This window comes from Hevea brasiliensis, chromosome 17, assembly GCF_030052815.1.
Source record: "Hevea brasiliensis isolate MT/VB/25A 57/8 chromosome 17, ASM3005281v1, whole genome shotgun sequence".
Lineage (NCBI taxonomy): Eukaryota > Viridiplantae > Streptophyta > Magnoliopsida > Malpighiales > Euphorbiaceae > Hevea > Hevea brasiliensis.
In genome coordinates, this window is record NC_079509.1 from 54913026 (window position 1) to 54933503 (window position 20478).

General features: G+C 35.2%; 2 protein-coding genes across 3 annotated transcripts; both read right to left on the bottom strand.

The window, feature by feature from the left end:
• Positions 1-1864: 1864 nt before the first annotated feature.
• LOC131175303 (uncharacterized) lies at positions 1865-4552 on the bottom strand. Its single transcript, XM_058139030.1, has 2 exons — positions 4102-4552; positions 1865-2830 (listed from the first exon to the last, which is right to left on the bottom strand). The coding sequence occupies exon 2, from the start codon at positions 2606-2608 to the stop codon at positions 1865-1867; it is 744 nt and encodes a 247-aa protein (XP_057995013.1). The 5' UTR covers positions 2609-2830; positions 4102-4552.
• Positions 4553-7960: 3408 nt separating this feature from the next.
• On the bottom strand, positions 7961-18857 carry LOC110647769 ((DL)-glycerol-3-phosphatase 2). 2 transcript variants are annotated; one of them, XM_021801742.2, is made up of 6 exons: positions 18623-18854; positions 17011-17235; positions 15743-15803; positions 15478-15625; positions 15228-15307; positions 7961-8352 (listed from the first exon to the last, which is right to left on the bottom strand). In XM_021801742.2, exons 1-6 carry the CDS (start codon positions 18699-18701, stop codon positions 8220-8222), a joined length of 726 nt encoding a protein of 241 aa, XP_021657434.2. In that variant the 5' UTR covers positions 18702-18854; the 3' UTR covers positions 7961-8219. The 2 variants fall into 2 exon arrangements, with proteins under 2 accessions (XP_021657434.2, XP_057995819.1); XM_058139836.1 differs by having other exon boundaries at positions 8213-8352; positions 15191-15307; positions 18623-18857.
• Between the last annotated feature and the right edge of the window lie 1621 nt (positions 18858-20478).

Here is a 20478-nt window from a genome sequence, read left to right on the forward strand (position 1 = left end):
CGGTGTATCCTTCACCACTCACAGGTAGTGTCAACACAGGGGCAGTGGTTAGACACTCCTTAAGCTTTTGGAAACTCTCCTCACAAATATCCATTCCAAATGAATGGAACATTCTTCCCGGTCAACTTAGTTAGGGAGCCGCTATTCGAGAAATCTTGTACAAAACGCTGTAGTAACCAGTAAACCCGTAAAACTTCGCACCTCGGATCGTTGTAGGCCTAAGCCAATCGATTCTGACTTCAATTTTCTTGGGATCCACTTGAATACCGTCTCTAGAAACCACGTGTCCCAAGAATGAGATGCTTTCTAGCCAAAATTCACATTTCGAAAATTTGGCGTATAGCTGGTGCTCCCTCAAAGTCTGCAACACCATCCTCAAGTGCCACACGTGTTCTTCCTCGGTCCGAGAGTATACTAGAATGTCATCTATGAATACGATGACAAAACGGTCCAAAAATGGCTTGAACACCCTGTTCATCAAGTTCATGAAGGCTGCTGGTGCATTAGTGAGTCCAAAAGACATCACCAAGAACTCATAATGACCATATCTTGTCCCGAAGCCGCTTTGGACACGTCCTCATTCCCGATTCTCAATTGATGGTAGCTCGACCGCAGGTCTATCTTGGAAAAGAATCTAGCTCCTTGGAGCTGATCAAACAAATCATCGATCCGAGGAAGTGGATACTTGTTCTTCACAGTCACCTTGTTCAGCTGTCTGTAGTCGATACACAACCTCAATGACCCATCCTTCTTTTTCACAAATAGAACAGGAGCACCCCAGGGTGAAGTGCTCGGACGTATGAAACCCTTGTCCAAAAGCTCCTGTAGTTGCTCCTTCAGCTCTTTCAATTCTGCTGGTGCCATCCTGTAAGGTGGCATCGATATGGGGTTTGTACCCGGAATAACATCAATGCAGAACTCTATTCCCCTTTCTGGTGGCAACCCTGGAAGCTCTTCAGGGAAGACATCCATGAATTCTCTGACAACAGGAACATTTTCCATGCTGACACCTTCTACAGATGTATCTCTCACCAATGCCAAATACCCTTGGCATCCACGCCTCAACATTTTTCTGGCACTAATTGCTGACACCAAATTATATGGAGCCACGCTCCTGTCACCATCAAAGCTAAACTCTTCCACACCAGGTATGTGGAAGTATACCTTTTTGTTCCTGCAGTCTAAGGTGGCATAATGAGTTGCCAACCAGTCCATCCCCAGGATTACATCGAAATCCATTACTGGTAGAGGAACCAAGTCTGCTGGGAGGATCTTTCCATCCACTACCACTGGGCTACCCGGAAATACCATGTCTACATCTATGTTGTCACTAAGTGGGGTAGCTACCGACAAAGGGCATTCTAAGATTGTAGGGTTTCTACCCAACCTCATGGCAAACACAGGGGAGACAAATGAGTGCGTAGCACCCGGATCTATCAAAACACGAGCCTCATAAGAATGCACTGAAGAATACCCCACAACCGCATTTGAAGCTTGAGCATCCTGGTGGGTCGTGGTGAAAACCCGAGCTTGACTCTACCCCGAGTGGCGTAACTCGACATCGACTTCTACCTCCGATCCGCCTCCAAATCCACGCCCCTTGTCCTCGGCCTGTTGGCCATCGAATCGATCGCCGCCATGTTGGAAGCACCGGATACAACTGCCGAGGAACATTCGCAATGTAACCTCGTGACCCCATCCGTGGCTCGGCCAACATGGGGCATTCTCTAGCAAAGTGACCTGGTTGGCCACACCTGAAGCATACTCCTGATCCCATCAAACAAGGTCCCGAATGTCCTCTTCCACACTGTGCACAAGGTGCCAAGGAGGATCTGAACTGCACCAGAATCGCTGTACTGAATCGCTACCACCGCTGGATCCGCACTCGGTGCAATCCTCGTGGTCTGTGTCTAAAACCACTTCTCTTGCTCCTACCCTTTCCTCTGTAATTACCCTGGCCACCACTGTCCGGAGTACCCATGGAAGGGACACCTGAGGAACCCTCTGCTCTGTTTTTCTTTGCTCTTCCGCTGTCATCCACAGCATAACTGATCTCAATCTGTCTAGCTCGATCAACCACCACATCGAAAGACTGATCCGACATCATGGCCAGGTTCGCATACCTCCTGTCAAGCCCCTTTAGGAACCTCTTCACCTTCATAGTTTCTGTAGCTACTGCTGTAGGGGCATATCTGCTCAATTCCAGAAATTCTGTAGCATATTCATCTACAGACCTGCCATTCTGTCTTAAGGCCTCAAAGGCCCACTGCTTCTGATCTCTGAAGCTTTCTGGCACAAACCGATTGATAAAAAGTTCCACAAACTGAGCCCATGTCAAACCCTCCATCCGGGGTAACACGTAGTCATTCATCCATTGCCTAGGCATGGGCCCCATGACGTGCTGCATACATTCTATCAATCTTCTATCAGTCAACTGTAATTCTGTTCCTGCCTGTCTGCAGGAATCCAAAAACCGATATGCGTCGTCTGACACATCATAAGTACCGGGCACCAACTTCTTGAAGTTTATGATCTGTTTGTAAGATTCCTCTCTTGGTGCGGTGGACTGCTGCTGCTGTGGAGGATGGACCATATACTGAGCCATCATGTCGATGGTTCTCTCGCATCAGCTAGAGTAGCTGCCATGGGGTCCATGGGACCCTGTGCCATAAAGGACTGTTCCTGTACTGGGGTTGGCTGCTCCTCTACTTGAGCAGCTCTAGGCCTCCTACCCCGCCTCCTCGGGGCAGGCGCCTCATCCTGTGCCGACACCTCGTCGGGCACATCTGGTTCTGGTGCAGTGGCAGCTCTCCTGCTTCTACGCATTTTCCTGAAATTCAGCAGCATTAGCCCACAAAATTCAAAACTGCACATTATACAGCTCTATAGACTCATATTTATACATAACATATGGAGCAGAAACTAGAAGCAAAGATGACAATGCAAGACGAATGTGGACCCTATTTTTCCGCATGTGACTCCTATTAGACTTTTCCCATCACCTTAGACAACATTCCCTAAGAATCTGGAGCCTAAACTCTGATACCACATTTGTCACGACCCAACCTATGGGCCGGACCGGCACTAGGACCTGGGCCAGCCTAAAGCCCCCGAGGCCCGTAGTAAGCCTTAACTATTCATTAACCCAACTCTAAGGCCCATTTGGGCCCAATATCAAGAAAACAAACGGACAGAGTCCGGCCATAAAATGGACTTTCCAACGGGGAGTTTTCGACTCACCCGACCTGTAAACACAATAAACAATCCATTGGGGAGCTCAGCTCACCCTCCACATACTTATCAACATAATAAATAAATGGGAGCTCAGCTCCCTCATCCAATCCATCAAACAGACTTAAAATATTAAGTTTACAGGTCCAACATGAATATAATATTACAGACCAATTTCAAATAATTACTGCTAACACATGCGGAAATTCTAGGAGTAATTAAAATTACACAATATTGATAAACAACCTGCGAGGTAAAAAGGCGAGTTAACCTAACAAAATATCCTCCCGTGGCTGTAAAATTTTTGAACAGGAGTGAGCGTTCGACTCAGAGAGTAAAATATCAATCTTAACTATAATCTCTATAACTATCTGAAACTAATGCAACCTGTAGAGTGAAATGCAACATACACAACATTTTCACATCATAACATCAAAAAGGTAATTTGGAGCACTCACACACCCTGTAGTATCAATCATAACATATGGGAGCTGATCCCCTATACAGCTCTCTTAAATCCAACCTGGTGCCAGCGAATTACTCAAGCTCGGACTTCCACTTAATAACCAAATCAAGGGTCCCAGCGAATTACTCAAGCCGTGACTACCCCTCGAAGGAACGGGTCCCAGCGAATTACTCAAGCCGTGACTACCCCGTCCTATCCATAGTCCACACCACATCACACGCACGCCAACGCACGCACACTGCTCCAAATTACCACAGCAACATCCATGGCACATCAACAGTTATGAATGAAACATATATCGTGCCTAGAATTTAACTACATAAATATATGCATATAAGTGATGCATGGGCATGCTGAACATATAATAATATCGAAATTATAATTAAAATTAATATTCTACTCACAGACTTGACGACAAATTACTGTGGCGGCTGGGCGGAGGAAGAAGGCTGTCCCGGCTCACCTGACAATCATATTACATTTATTTAATACAATCTGACTCAATACAAATAAAGAAAAAGACCAATTACGTCCTAAGTCGTGCGAAAAATCCGACAGAGTCTCCCCTATACCTAGGACCTACCCAACCTGCAAAAGGGCTAAAAACGCACTTCTATACTCACAATCCATACATCAACAGTTCAATCATATCACACAGCCCCTCCTGGGCCCATCAAATCAATCATCCATCACAATACGCAAAATTTCAATTTAGTCCTTATTATTGATCATTTTTGCAAAAACTGCCCAAACAAGCTCTAAAAATTATAAAACTTTGCCCCGCGGTCCTTAGCAATATTACTAAGCTATTGCAAAAAGAATCGTAATTTTCTAAGCTACCACGAATATTTTATGGATTTTTAATCCTATTTAAGCACTAGAAAATTACGTAAAAACAAGGTTCGGGTTTACCTTTGCCGATTCCGACTTCGGGAACGCGCTCAGGACGTCTGACAATGGGGGGCTAGCCAAAACCTCGGCCCAATTCGGAGACTTTTCCGGTAACGGTCCGTTCGCCCAAATTTACGCATCTGGCCAATCGTCGAATTTCCGCGAATCGAGGATACCTACACGAAGCCCATAACACGGGGGTTAGCACATAAATTTTTCAGAATTTTCTAAGCTCATTTAATGCTCGAAATTACACTGCGAAGTTCCGTGGGACCCATCGAAAAACGGTGTCGGAAAAATTCGAAATTTATGTCGTTGCGAAGCTCTCGACGAATGGAGCGTCTTTGGTGGCCTCGGTTTCCTCGTGGATTCACGGTTGAGAAATCTAGCCCAAAATTCAAATGGGCTAAAATATTCCCGATCAAAAATCGTACAAACCTCTCTATGTATTTCGGCGTTCTTGGTGTCTATGGAAAGCTCTAGACGAGTAGATGATTTTAGTCACTAGTCCCGGTCCAATAGGTGGCCTGATCGGACGGATTTGGCAGGAGAAACTGTAGCGACGCGCGGGCGCTTAGGAGGGGAGGAGAGAGAAAAGAAAGAGAAAAGAGAGGGACGACGCGCGCGGGAGAAGAAAAAGGAAAGGGAGCCGGTTCGATTCGGCCGGTTCGATTCGAAATACAAAATTTTGAATTTTTACTCTGCCTCGGGACCGAAAACGAGGTCCAAAAATTCCGAAAAAATTCCGTAAAACTCAGAAAAATACGTAGACTCCAAATATATTTTTAGTTTTGCCACGTGGTCTTTAAATTAATTTTTAAAAATCATCAAAGTTTATATTTTCGAAAAATCGAACCCGATTTTTAAAATCTGAAAAATCTCAAAAAAATTCCTAAAATTTAAATAAAATTAAAATATCAAAAATACTCATAAATAATAAAATTTGGGGTGTTACAGGTTTTTTGATTTTAAAACTGAATGTTTTTTAGTAGAATGATTTATTATACTAAATATACCTCATTTATGTGTTTAGATATAAAATTACAGTATTTCAATTGTTGTGGCTATTTTGAGCGGTATGAAATCCCAATCCTTAATTGAGTAAGAAATAAAATTTATTTACTCTTGAGGAGAATTAATAGACATGAGATAGAAATTGTATGATAGACTAATATGAATTTTATATGTAATATTTTAATTTCTCTAATTTCTATTTATTTTATAGCGTGGTATTATCATGTACCAAATTAGTCGAAAATACGATGAGATTTTATAATGATAGACTTTTATGTAACGTTTTTTAAGTTAAGAGATTTTATAGTGACAAAATGAAAATAGCATGAAAGGGCAATAAACTCTAAAATTAAGGGATAGCTAATAAAAATTAGCCTCTAATGTCACCACTAAATGGCAAACTATAGAATAAATATGTATGCAGTTATGTTTTGAATTAGAATTGGAGGTTCCAATGTTAAGAGATGGAGAATAAAAATAGGATGGAGTAGCTTCTCCCGATTTTAATTTTGATTTCGATTCATTTCGGTTTAGTATTTGTTTAATTTAAATTCAATTTAATTTAATTCAATCTAATTTGATCAAATTTGACAACTAAAATTTTTATTTTTTTTTAATTTTAAAAAGTAAAAAAGAATTCAATTTTTAATTGAAATTGAAACGAATTGATTTAATTTCACTATAGTGCAATTGAAAATAATTATAATTAAATTTAGGTTTGACCCATTTTGGAGAAATTTTAACAATCATCACTGAACTTATATAGTTGTAACACCACAATTTCTTAACTTAAAAATATAACATAAAATCTTATTAACTTTCAAATTTTATACAGTAAAATTCCTCTATTTCTCTTTCATCTTTCAAGCCACTTGTAAATTGAATCATTTTCCTCTCTGTATAGAGAATAGTTTTTTATATGTAAAGAGAATAATTTTACACTTTGCATAAGAGAGGAGAGAAAAATGCCGATTAAGCACCATTCTAGAGTTTTTCACATCTACTTTGAAAATCAGTAATTGAAACTCAAAAGAATTTTATTGTGCAAAATTTGAAAATTGAGAAATTTTTATATTACATTTTAAAGTTGAAAGACTGTAATATTATAACTATATAAGTTTAGGGACAATTATTGAAATTTATCCTACCGATTCCCAATCCAAACTCGGACCAAGCCATTTCTACAATAGAACATCTGATCCATTCTGATATAGTGTGTTTTGGGCAGATCAATGATGTTGATGTATTTATTTAGCAACCTTCAAAAAGGTAGTTTGTTGAAGCCAGCAGCCTAACTAGAATTAGAATTAGATAAGGTAGGAGATAGGCTAGCTTGGTTGCTTCCTAATCCTACAATTTCAAAGCATAAAATGCATAAGCAAGGCTAGTTCTAATTTCATATTAAACATAATTAAAGGTAGATTAGAGGGTTGGTCCCTCTTTCAATAAGCATGCTTGGCATATATTTAATTTAATTGAAGGAAAGCAATGAAGCAACTACTTTTTCCTGCACAAGGGATGACTTCCAACACTTGAGACTTCACGATGTACAGACACCTATAAAGCCCATGTAGCTTGCCTAAATACTAGTACAATTAATCTTAGATATATTCAATGGAAGTAATCCTTATGTATGGCTAATAGGGAAAGGGATGTAGCATAACGTGGTAAATGGATTGAATTTAGCTAGGTTAGTTATTTATTTTTTAACATGAATTTAAATTAAATTATTTTAGATTGTGGGTTCATTCGAATTATTTGTTTCATTGAATTGATGAAATCAGATTGATCAAATTATGCATATTTTTAATTTTATATAAATATATTCTTTTTAGAATAATGATGAATTCAATCTATACCATATGTCCAATTTATTATAGGTTAAATTTATATTTATTTTAGGCTTAATAATTAATTTTGGCTAATTTTTTTTTATTAATTTGATTTAATTTTATATTTTAGTATAATTTTAGCTAGACTTTAAAATTAGGGATTTTGCATGTGGCAAATGGCGAAGTCAAAGTCACTGTTTGTATCCTTTATCACATCGTTGCTCTCATCCTTAACAGTTTCCTTAAATTGTGAACATCTTTTAGTAAATTGTCTTCATTGCTTCCAACACCAGCAATTACTAATTTCTTTCTCCCTTCTTAATTTGCATGAACATTGTAATGGCTCCAGTAAAGCAAACAGTGCAGAAGACCGAATTCGTCTGCAAAAAATACTTTTCTTTTTTATAATATAATTGCAATTTTCAAAATTTTAAAAATTTCCAAAGATTACAAAATTTTAAATTAAAAAAAAAAACACAAGATAATTAATTAAAGAAAAAAGAAAGAAATAACTAGGAAAGGAAAGTGTTTCAAACAATCCGAGCTATTCAATAACTTAAGAAAAGTTTCCAATAACTAGGAAAGTTTACTGTAATGTAGGCTTCTGCCCTTGCAAGAATAGCAATCTGATCAAAGTTGAACAATACTTCCCAGAAATGTAATATGGCAAACAAACCATGAGAAATTGCGTAAGATATTATTGCCCAAGTGCAACCACAAAGGGAATGCCTAAAATAAGATGAATAAAGGAGCAGCTGAAGTTTTTTTTTTCTAATGTTGCAACTTTAGCTTTCCACATTTTCAAAGGCAGGCAAGCCCCAATAAACTGGATCAAATTCCAGTAATGAGCTCAAAATTTGATCTGCAGTTTCATGATGAGAGATATCTAGCCTTGGATCTGGAACCATTACAACGTGCCTGCGTGATGTATCCAACAAATTAAATAGATATTCAACAAATTGTCTCAAATTAATATACAACTATATAATGCGCACAAAATACGTCAAATAAAGACATAGAATTCAAGATTTATATTCTAATAAACTGACGCAAGATACAACAAATTTGACAAAAAAAAATTAAATATTAAAGAGTTTAGAGTAGTTATTCACCTCTTTCTGAGAAACAGTTTAAAATCCTAAGTACTCTCCTTTAGTTAATTTCTCACCTTATTACAAAGTGAAAACAGTAAAAAATATTATATGATAAAAGATTTGAGTGATGTGAGATGAGATCTGCATTTACAGCCAGAATTAGAAAGGACACATGATTTTATACCTTGATAATTAAATTCTTTTCTACTCATAATTTATAAGGGTTCATGATGACAGTTCCTCAAATTTCAGTTAATAACAGCTATTAGTTATATGATGACCAGAATCTGAAATCAACATAGGGAGTCTATAGACTATAATATCATCATGAACCCTACCAAATTTGATAATGCAAGTAATAAGAAAGTAGGATATGTCCATACTCAACTCAACTTAACTAAGCTTTTATCCCGAAAATTTGGGGTCGGCTATATGGATTCGCTTTCTCCACTCTGAACGATTTTGGGTTAAATCCTCATAAATGTGTAATGCTTCTATGTCATGTTGTACTACTCTCCTCCAAGTCAATTTAGGTCTACCCCTCTTTTTTTTCTATGTTCTAACCTAATGTGCTCTACTTGTCTAACTGGAGCCTCCGTATGTCTACGCTTCACATGACCAAACCACCTCAATCTCCCTTCTCTCAACTTATCTTCAATTGGCACCACTCCTACCTTTTCTCTAATACTCTCATTACGGACTTTATCTAGTCTAGTATGGCCACTCATCCACCTTAACATTCTTATCTCTGCAACTCTTATCTTAGATGCATACGACTCTTTCAGTGCCCAACACTCACTACCATATAACATAGCCGGTCGTATGGCTGTACGGTAAAATTTTCCTTTCAATTTATTGGGAATCTTACGATCACATAAAACTCCCGTGGCACGTCTCCACTTTAATCATCCAGCTTTAATCCTATGACTAACATCCTCCTCACATCCCCCATCTACTTGAAGGACTGAGCCTAGATATTTAAAGTGATTATTTTGGGACAGTACCACTCCATTCAAACTAACTCCTTCCCTATCACCAGTTTGGCCTTCACTGAACTTGCAATGCATGTATTCTGTCTTCGTTCTACTTAACTTAAAACCCTTTGACTCTAGAGTACTTCTCCAAAGTTCTAGCTTTCTATTGACTCCTTCTCGTGTCTCATCTATCAGAACAATATCATCCGCAAACATCATGCACCAAGGAATACTCTCTTGTATATGTTTCGTCAGTTCATCTAAAACTAATGTAAAAAGGTAAGGGCTTATGGCTGATCCTTGGTGTAATCCAATTGAGATCGGAAAATCTCTTGTATCCCCTCCCACTGTACGCACAATAGTAGTTGCTCTTTCATACATATCTTTCAATACTTATATGTACCTAATAGATACCCTCTTTTGTTCTAACACATTCCATAAGACCTCTCTTGGAACATTATCATAAGCCTTCTCCAAATCAATAAGAACCATGTGTAGATCTTTCTTCACATCTCTGTATTTTTCCATCAAGCTTCTAATGAGAAAGATCGCTTCCATAGTTGAACGACCGGGCATGAAACCAAATTGATTGAGAGAGATAGAAGTATCATGACGTAGTCGATGCTCCACAACTCTCTCCCACAACTTCATAGTATGGCTCATGAGTTTAATTCCCCTATAGTTTGAGCAATTCTGTATGTCTCCCTTATTTTTAAAAATAGGTACTAAAATACGCTTCCTCCATTCATCAGGCATTTTCTTTGAGTTTAGAATCTTATTAAATAATTTAATTAACCATGCCACTCCCATATCTCCCAAATACTTCCACACTTCAATTGGTATTTCATCGGGTCCACAGGCTTTACCCACTTTCATTCTCTTAAGTGCTTCCTTTACTTCTAAAAATCTAATCCTTCTAGTATAATTCACATTCTTTTCTATTGTTCTATAATCTATATTCACGCTATTACCATTTTGACTATTATTAAAGAGATCATTAAAATAATTTCTCCATATTTCTTTAATGTCCTCATCTTTCACCAATACTTTTCCTTCTTTATCCTTAATGCACCTAACTTGATTGAGATCTTGACATTTCCTTTCTCTCCTCCTTGCTAATCTATAAATATCTTTCTCCCCTTCTTTAGTTTCAAATTTCTCATGTAACTTTTCAAAGGCCTGTGCCCTTGCTTGACTAACTGCTTTTTTTGCCTCTCTTCTTTATTATCTTGTACTGTTCATATGCCTCATTATTATCACATTTAGGTAATTTGTTATACCATTCCCTTTTTCTCTTCACTGCCTTTTGTGCTTCCTCATTCCACCACCATCTCTCTTTTGAGGGTGGTCCATGTCCTTTAGACTCTCCAAGTACTTTTCTAGCTACTTCTCTAATCTTTGATGCCATCTGTATCTACATATCATTGGCCTCAATATCCAGCTTCCATACTTCGGACTCGAGAAGCTCATTTTTGAACTTCACTTGCTTTACTCCTTTGAACTCCCACCACTTTATTCGAAAAGTAGGATATGTCCACGATAGGAAAAAAAGATTTAAAAAAAAAAAAGAAAAAAAAGATGATGAACAAGGAGATAGAGACATTGGAATGTAAAAAACGTAAACATGGATCGCAACCTCCTATTTAAAGCCTCCAAATACGAAACACCCTAAGATTTAGCATGATAACACATGAGCTCCAGTTGCTTCAAAAATATGCATGCATGTACTACCATACATGCAAAACTTGAGAATTTGAGGGACTAACAGTAGTTTACTTAAAGGAATAAAGTGCAATCACAACAAAGATAGGTAATAAAAGTTGGCTGTCAAAATTGTGTTGGAAGGGGACTGCAATGTTTGGGTCAACTCAAACACAACAGTGTTAGTGTGGCTCCTTTGTTGTTGTTGTTGTTTTCTTCTCTCTCTCTCCCTTTTTAACTTAGTTAATCAAAATACCCAAGCACAAATATAGCAAATACATATATATATCAACATCTCTCTCTCTCTTTGTGGATTACAGTTATGCGGCTTAAACCAAGCTATGCCATGCAAGTCTACTGTTGGGCACTATGAGTAAACCCAATGTCCAACAAATTCAGCTTTTTCACCCAGGAATCCACACTTGTGTTGCTCCCTTTCAAACAGATTCTTGATTGACCAAAAATCTATGTCAAATGTTTGTTGATATCAATGAGAGGGGGCCGCGGTTGTGTTGGGGGGGGGGGGGGGGGGGGGGTGTCGCGGGGGCGCAGTGAGTGGGGTTTTGAGATAAAAGGAGCTTTATTTGTTCTCTTCTTTCCCCCAATTTTACATGACCTTTCAATGTCCATTTCATCCTCATTTAAATAGATGACAGAAAGAAAGTCGAAGGGTATTTTATGTCTAGCTAAAAACAAGTTAACCCACCTTAAGTTTGAAGTAGTATGTGCGCGTGCACGCGCGCGTGTAACCAAGCGTTACATAGGTAAAATAGGGAGCATTATTCAGTTGAAACAGTTGCATCACACAGACCTCAACTAGATGCTTTCAGTTTTGTCCCTTTGGGAAAATAGTTCTATCAGAAGAAATAAAAAAGTTTTTACAGTTCAGTTTTGAAATTGAACCAATCCATAAATTTTATTTGCATATAATAATTATAATGTTTCAATTGTTTATACACGAACACAAATATATATAGCAAGTGATTTTTGACATTAGCATGACCAAAATACCTAAAGACTAATGAGCTTTAGCAGCTTTTGTTGCATCAAAGAAATGAACTTATTTGGCAAAAACCATATAAAACCCAAACCTCAAATTCTGCTATGGTTTGTTGTCTATACGCAGAACAAATGAATGTGGTTTGAAAATTTTACAACTTACAATTTGGGGTAAATTTCACCCATCGATTCATCACTCAACTTGGGTGTTCGTTTCATTATTGTCTCTCAAGTCTCAACTTTAATTTGCAACTTAAAAATCCCTCAACTTCAGTTTGAGTAAACCTAAAGTCCTGTAACCAGGTATTGCAAGTTTGTAAGTTACCCTGTCAACATGGCAAGCATCACAAATTAAATTAAAAAAAAAAAAAAAAATCTCTCCTCCCATCTCTCCCGGTTTCACCTTTCCCAAACAAAACCAATGCATTTCAAATCCCGATGTAATTTTACCATCTTTTCTCACCAGCCACTATCAATTCTCTTCTCCATGCATACCCATGATTATGACCAACTCCAACTTTACTCCCATATTTCACAATATATTTACACTAACACATCACATATAAAATTTCTTTTTATTATTTCCAACTTTAATTATTAAATGTAATTTTTAGATTAATTTTTTAACATCAATAAATAATTGTATCATTGAATATTAAAATTTTTAATAACTAACTTTGTCTTTAAATAGTATTAAAAAATTTTAACTATTAATTTATTAATTTTTTACTCTTGTCATCCATTTAATTTATAGACATAATATTATAAACAAATAAACTCAACTCAACTCAACTCAACTCAACTCAACTAAGCTTTTATCCCAAGAATTTGGGATCAGCTATATGGATTCTCTTTCTCCATTCTAAACGATTTTGGGTTAAATCCTCAGAAATGTGTAATGCTTCTAGGTCATATTGTACTACTCTCCTCCAAATCAATTTAGGTCTACCCCTTCTTTTCTTTCTATCCTCTAATCTAATATGCTCTACTTGTCTAACTGGAGCCTCCATATATCTATGCTTCACATGACCAAACCACCTCAATCTCCCTTCTCTCAACTTATCTTCAATTGGCACCACTCCTACCTTTTCTCTAATACTCTCATTACGGATTTTATCTAGTCTTCATGAAAATAACCTAAGAAGAGTAGCAAATCTCACAAAGTGATAATTATAAGGCAACTTCTACTTAGACTAGGAGCAGTAACAACCACGAGCTGACCTCACAAAGTAGACACCAGTGTTATTAAAGCGAGAGGTGACGCTAAGGCGACAAGTTACTCTAGGTGAGAGGCAATAGGCGAGGCTATAGCCTAAATTATATATATATATATATATATATATATATATATATATATATATATATACCTTATTTGATTTATACTATACTAAATTATGCAAATTATAGTTCAATCCAAATACATATATCAATCTCAAGCACATCATATTATGCAAACAATACAATGATCAACTATATTATGCAAATTATGGTACAAATGTACAATCTAAATACACATCTCAATCTCAAGCACATCAATCACAATACCCATTTAACAAAAAGCATATCACAATACCCATCTAACGAAAAGCATTTCAAGTAAAGGCATGGTGAGGTATGAGCGATTGTTTGGACTTTGAAAGAGAGAAAATGATGAATTGAGAAACTGAGTAGGAGAGTAAAGTGGTTGTGTTTCATGAGAGGAGGGGCTACTGTGCACTAGCTAGGTGGATGGCAGATGCGCAGGGTGAGGGGAGAGAGTTAGTTGCAAGAGAAGGAGAGGAGAAAGCATGGCTGAGAGTGAGACCAAACCGAGTTACCGAATAACCAAACTGAAAAGCTGATAACTCAATTTGTTTTTCAATTAAAAACCAATGAATGTTCAAACCTAAACATGCATAAGTAGTATTGAGTTGACATAACATGGTCGAATTCCATAATGCACTAAATCTTGCTACTCTCCTTTCTCACTTTTTAATATTTGCTAGAGACTTGGATAAATTTAACCATGTTCACATTCTTTAATTACATGTGATATAAAATATTAGGTTTCAACGCATTCTACCCAGTTGATAGTCTATTCATATCAAAATCTACTCATTAACTAGCATGGTTAAAGAATAGGCCGTTGCGTTCGTAACAGCCACTATTTATAAGTTTTTTAAATAGTTGTTACCCTTTACTTGTTATGTAAATGCATATTCTAAGTTGCATTGGTAACGATCGGTTATCACTGCTACTTAATGGGAACAACCATTATTTACTGTTTAAGTAATCAAAACGGCCATTACCTCAATAATTTAGCTGATAAAAAACACATACAAGTAGTGTTTTATTCAATTTTGTTTTCATTCTCTACATGTTCCAGCCTTGCAACTATTGTTTCTATTACATTCTCCGTCAAAATTTCACATAAACTTCTCTTTCTTTTACAAATATCTCCCTTATTCTTTTTTAAGCTAAGATCATCATAAATATTTCTATTATCCATAACTACTTCTTGGAAAAGGCGAGTATTATTTGATGTTTTTTGCATAAATTTTGTTTGATGTTAGATCTATCGTTAAATTTATAGTATAAAGCGTTAGTTTGCCCAATCTATAGGTTTATATATTTTTTTTCTAATTTGAAAAATTGTTCAGCATTAATTTAACTAAAATACATGATTAATAACGAAATAACAGCTAATTTGATTTATTTATGCTCACATAGTTATGCGTCTAAGTTTTACTTGTATGTACCAATATCTACTCATTTCATGAACTTCGCAAAGTAAAAAAAAAAAAATTGTGCAGCACTAGGTTGTAACCGTTACACTAAGGCAGTTATAGGCCTATTTTTGTTACCGACAACCACAACCGCAAACGCAACGCGACAATGACCGTGATTTAAAACCATGTTAACTAGAACAAAACCTCATTAAAGAAATTATGACATATGTAGGATACAAAATGAAATATTAAATATGATTGAGAAAATCCTAATCAATACCCAATATACGTTGAAGGAATCCTGGCAATGCACTTACATTCCAGCATTCTTAGCTGCAAGAACACCTGAGGGCGCATCTTCAAAAACAAGAATCTTCTTTGGATCTACTGGGCTGCCCTGTAGTCACAGGTATTCATAAACTGTTAAAACTGCTTGTTCTTGACATCAAACATTTTTAAGGCTAAATTTGGGGGAAAAAAGCAATCAACTGAATCAACTAAAGACTATATCCCAGCTGAATTTACTGCCATCAGTTACAGTAACTGAAAAAACTCTAGCATAGTTACCTCAAATCTCCCAGCTGCAGCAAGGAATATATCTGGTGATGGCTTGCCTTTTTTAACTTCTGGGTCATCTCCAAGAACAACATGATGCATCAAGGAAAAAAGCTCACCATGTCTTTGTGTTTTCAATTCAAAATGCCGCCTGTGAGATCTGAAAAATAGATCCTATTTAGTAAATAACAAACTGAGATAAACTAATCCTGAACTCTAATTGAATAAAACAATAACAAATGAAAAACTACAAGGAATGAAACACAATGAAACATACCCAGTTGCCACGCAAATTGGTATCCCTTTTGCATGGAGATGCCTGACCAAATGGCTAGCTCCTAAAATAAGAATCAAATATGTGACTGCGATTGATCTTAAATAACACAAGAGTAAAAGATTATTTAATAAAACTTTTAAAGTCACCTTGTGGTACTAATGTCAAATTGAAGCTTTTTGCAAACACAATTTGAAACCAACAGAAGGTGATTGCCTACAAGTATTTGAGAAGGTGAGCATTACTTCAAAGTCATCTTATTTAAGTGCCTTAACTTGTTTGTGGTTATTCGAGGGAGGATAAGCTCACCTATCAGGTTGAATTTAAAAAAAAAAAAATTGAGACAAATATTGATTTGGCTAATAAAAGATATTTTAGATCAAGTCACTCTCAAAAATGACTTCGTTTTTATAGGGGGGAAGGGAAGGGTTGAGTTTGTTTCATCCAATAAAATGAGGTAATATATATATATATATATATATATATATATATATATATATATATATATATATTATTAGTTCCATATGTTATTTCTTTGTCAACCATGCATCAATCTCATAATGTAAATATGTTTCTATGTGATATCAAAAAAAATATTCAAGAATAAGGTATAGTGAAAAGAAAAAATTAGCCAACAACAAAATAATATAAAAAATGGACGTTGACAAATTTGCTAATTGAGTAAAGAAAATCATTAGTACATATATTACCAGCATTAGCATTAGTTAATAACTTAGCATTAGCACAAAATTATAACATGACAAAGAGGATCTAACTATCATTAGGGTACATATATGTTTTTAAAAAGAAAACTTAAGGATTATAAATTTTATACTAAAAAGTAATTTAATTTTTAGATCTACAAGGTTTTAAATCTTATATTATAACTTATAACATTATAATTTATGATTTTTTTTTGCCACTTAAAACTAGTTTTATGACATTTGTACCATTAACACATATTTGATACTAAAGTTTTCATTAATAATTAAAGGTAGCAAATATTTACTGACATTGTCATTTTTGTTTTCCTAGATCAATTGCAGAAAGAAAATTTTGAAATCTTCCATAAATGAGCATCACAAAAGAACAATGTTCCGAGCATTTGGACTAACTATTAATCTTACCCTCCCTCCCCTCTCCCACAACAACCACATGCGCCGCCCCAAGCCCCCACCCCCCCCCGCACGAAAAAAAAAAAAAAGAGGATAATTTAGCAGACAAAGACTAAAAAGGTAAAATGAATACATAATTGCTGCAATAAACAATACCTGGCAAAAGCTCACTTGTTGGAAACATGTGTTGCAGCATCTCCTCTCTTTCTACAAGAAAGTCCTCAGCTGAAAGAGAGTCACTTATCCCAGTCTCCTGAACAAAAACCTGAGCTGCTTCTATTGCTTTCCTCCCCATCATTTTTGCCTTGAGAGACCAATCAAAGGTTTTATTGTATCTAGCAAGTATGATTTGCTGGACTTCAGTATAAAATTTCTCTGTGTCTGATATATGGAACAGTATACTGATTAGACATATAGTTCATTTAATCATTTCCTAATAAAGAGATACAGAACAACAAGGGAATAAATCTTTAGATGATTAATTATAGATTAGGTCTGTCAGATTAGGAATTTGGCAAACACAAGATTCACTAATTAGATGTATATCACCAACCTCCCAACCTATCATTGGCTTGGTGTAATTAATAATTCTGTCCTCTCTTTTTAAAGAAACTATAAGATTCAATGCTAGTCCAGAATTCACCATAAAGGGGTCCAAAACAGTGCAGTTTTTATTGAAACAAGTAATGTATTACTGTATAAGGGCTTACCATAATTATTTAAAGCTTACCATAATTATTTAAAATAGGAAGAAAAAATATAGTATATGTTGAAATCAAGGGTCAAGGTGTGTGGATTAATAAATAGGCTTAGTCTCCATGTTGATCTGGGTTTGAAACTGGGCTCTCCATCACCAAAATGGCTTAAGCCATTATGGTTTGGTTTGCCAACAATTACGTGTTCTTTATTTTATAGTAGACTGTTGATGTGGGACTTGTTTCCACAATCTATATATTCCTATAGAATATTAGCTGAACCTTAAGGAGTTTTTTTTGTTCAACATTTTAAAGAGCAACAATTTGGCATAAACATTATAAAATACTCAAAAAATAAACAAATGAGCTTGTAATTAATTTCTCAAAAGGACTTGTGAACTAATTATCATACAAATTACATTGGCACAAAAATAAACAACCAAGAAACCCATAACATTGCACCTAAAAAATGTTGATTGAGAACTGAAATGTGCCGAAAAAGAACACCCATGGTACAGTAGGAGCCATTTGCAATATTGTTCACACAAAAAAGAAAAAATACAACAAAATACAAACATTCAAACCTTTTATTCTTAACCCTTAACAAAGTTAGCAAAGTTGAAAATTATCCTTTCCTCGAAAAGTTGTGAGCTTAATCTAAATTTTTGAGGTTCCTTGCATCCATCAATTCACTTCAATTCCACCAGGCACACAGAGAGGAATAGCACAGTGCCTAATAGCTCAATGGGTAACCTCAGAAATCCAAGCTGTCTTTTTCTTCATGAGTTCTATGTCCTTGCATGTGATTCCCTCTACTCCCCACCACATCCTCCATAACCCCTTGCCCCTCCAAAAATATAGAAGCTTGCAACACATTCTATACTAAATCGTTCTTATTGTAGTTAGAAGATATTATAACAGTATTGTATTTTTCACCCCGAAATAATCCAAGAGTGTTGAGGGATTATTGCATAAACAGAGCAGTAAAAATGCCAATCGAAGATGACACGAGTGATGAAATGCACATAAAGAGGCAGTCCAATGAATGAAGAGGAAGTATTCGATGAAATTACCGAGTAAGAGACCATCCATGTCGAAGATTACGTGAGTGATGGGTCCTTTTACTGAAGGGGTAGTGGAGAAATTGGCCATTTGAAAAATCGTGATTGAGAAGCAATGGTGAACGGCCGCAATGCGAAGGTGAACGACGGCTTCAAATGGCTTCAGCTACCGTGGGGAAGAATTTAAATAAATCAGTTAACTTGACGAGGTTTTAAATAAGCACTGGTCAATTTTTAATGATTTAAAAGGAGATTTCGCCTTTTTTATGCTTTGTTTGGTGGGAAATGGATTGAAATGAAAAATGTTATTTTTATATTTTTAGCATTAAAAATGAAATTTAGATTTTTTTATTTACATTTAAAAAAAATTTTAATTTAAAGTGAAGAGGAGAAAAATGAAAAAATTATAGATTATAAGTGCTGAAATTACAAATATACTCTAACATATGAATAATAAAAGGTTGCGTGATGATGGTATAATAGTAAAAGCATATTTTACAATTTTTTTCTCTTTATTCCTTCACGGTTTATCAAGAAATTAGAAATTTATAAGAATTCAATTTAATAGATTTTTTTTTTGTTAATTTTTGTGTTTAGAAATGTATGGAAAAAAATTCAATTTTTTTAATTTAAAAAAAATAATTTTTAAAAAAATATAAATCAGGTTAAAAGTAAGTTATATGATTATATGGATATTCAATTCAATTCTTTTATTTGCATATGATTTATTTAAAAATAAAATGGAGGTGTTTGGAAAGTTAGAAAATAAAAGAACACAATTGAATTGAATTTTTTTTTATTAATTCTCAATCTTTAAAATTTGCTATAATTCATTTTTTTTAATTAGAAAATAAGTCAATTTAAAAGAAATGATTTTCATATAAAAAGTGCATGTCTGGCCAGAATTCAATTTATTTAATGAAATTTTCTATTAAATATTTAAAGTGCTCCTATTTAATTTATATTTATTTTTTAAATAAGAGTATAATATTAAAATAAAAAGTAGAACTCACATGACTTATAGATAATTTAAAAAAAAAAAAAAAAGAAATAAACTTTCTAGTTAACTATTTGAGTAAATGATAATAGTGCAAGTTGAGAAAATATAAACCCTCACTTAAAAATCCAATTCTTCTTTAACACCAATATTTTCCCAGAAAATCCCAGCACTTTCTAGACATCCAAACGCCTCTTTCTCTCTCTCGGTGGACATAATCCAAAATCTCGGAGAGAGCAAAAAGAACTTGGAAAGAGTAATGAAGCTGAACAATAAAGGGATACACAATTTTGGTGAGGATTTCCCTCTAAGCCTTCATGTAATCGAAATGATTCTTTTTGATAATAATATCCTTCTTGATCACTTTCATTGCATAAAACCCATCACCACTTGCACAATCACTTCCTTTCTTTCTCACTTGAAACGCCTTCCCAAAGCCTGTCCAACAACTCTCAAGATCTCAAATTCGAAACCGATGTACTAGCCTATGATGTTTCTTAATGAATCGTGATGCACTAGCCTGTGATTTTTCTTAATGAGACTATCTTTTCCTTACAACCAAAACAAAACTTAATAGGAATAAATAGTATGTAATTAGGTTTGAAATGAATTAGAGTTTGAAGAATAATATGCGTTTTGAATTTAAATCACAAATTAATCTCAAATTTTCTATGTTGAAAATTTGTTACCCTTATAAAATATATATTTTTATAGTAATATTTATAAATTTTTATAAATCATATTTTAAATAAATATAATTTAAGTATTTTATAGGATAATTAAAATTTTAAAATATAAATTATTAATAAAATATATATATATATATAATTAAATGAATTTAAATATTTTTCGTGTAATGATAATTAAATTT

Coding starts and splice junctions, on each gene's coding strand:
- LOC131175303 (XM_058139030.1), bottom strand. CDS start 2,608: ATGATGGCTCAGTATATGGTCCATCCTCCACAGCAGCAGCAGTCCACC.
- LOC110647769 (XM_021801742.2), bottom strand. CDS start 18,701: ATGGCCAATTTCTCCACTACCCCTTCAGTAAAAGGACCCATCACTCAC. Junction 17,236..18,622: donor CATGGATGGTCTCTTACTCG/GTAATTTCATCG, acceptor TCCATATATCAG/ACACAGAGAAATTTTATACT. Junction 15,308..15,477: donor CTGCAGCTGGGAGATTTGAG/GTAACTATGCTA, acceptor CTGTGACTACAG/GGCAGCCCAGTAGATCCAAA.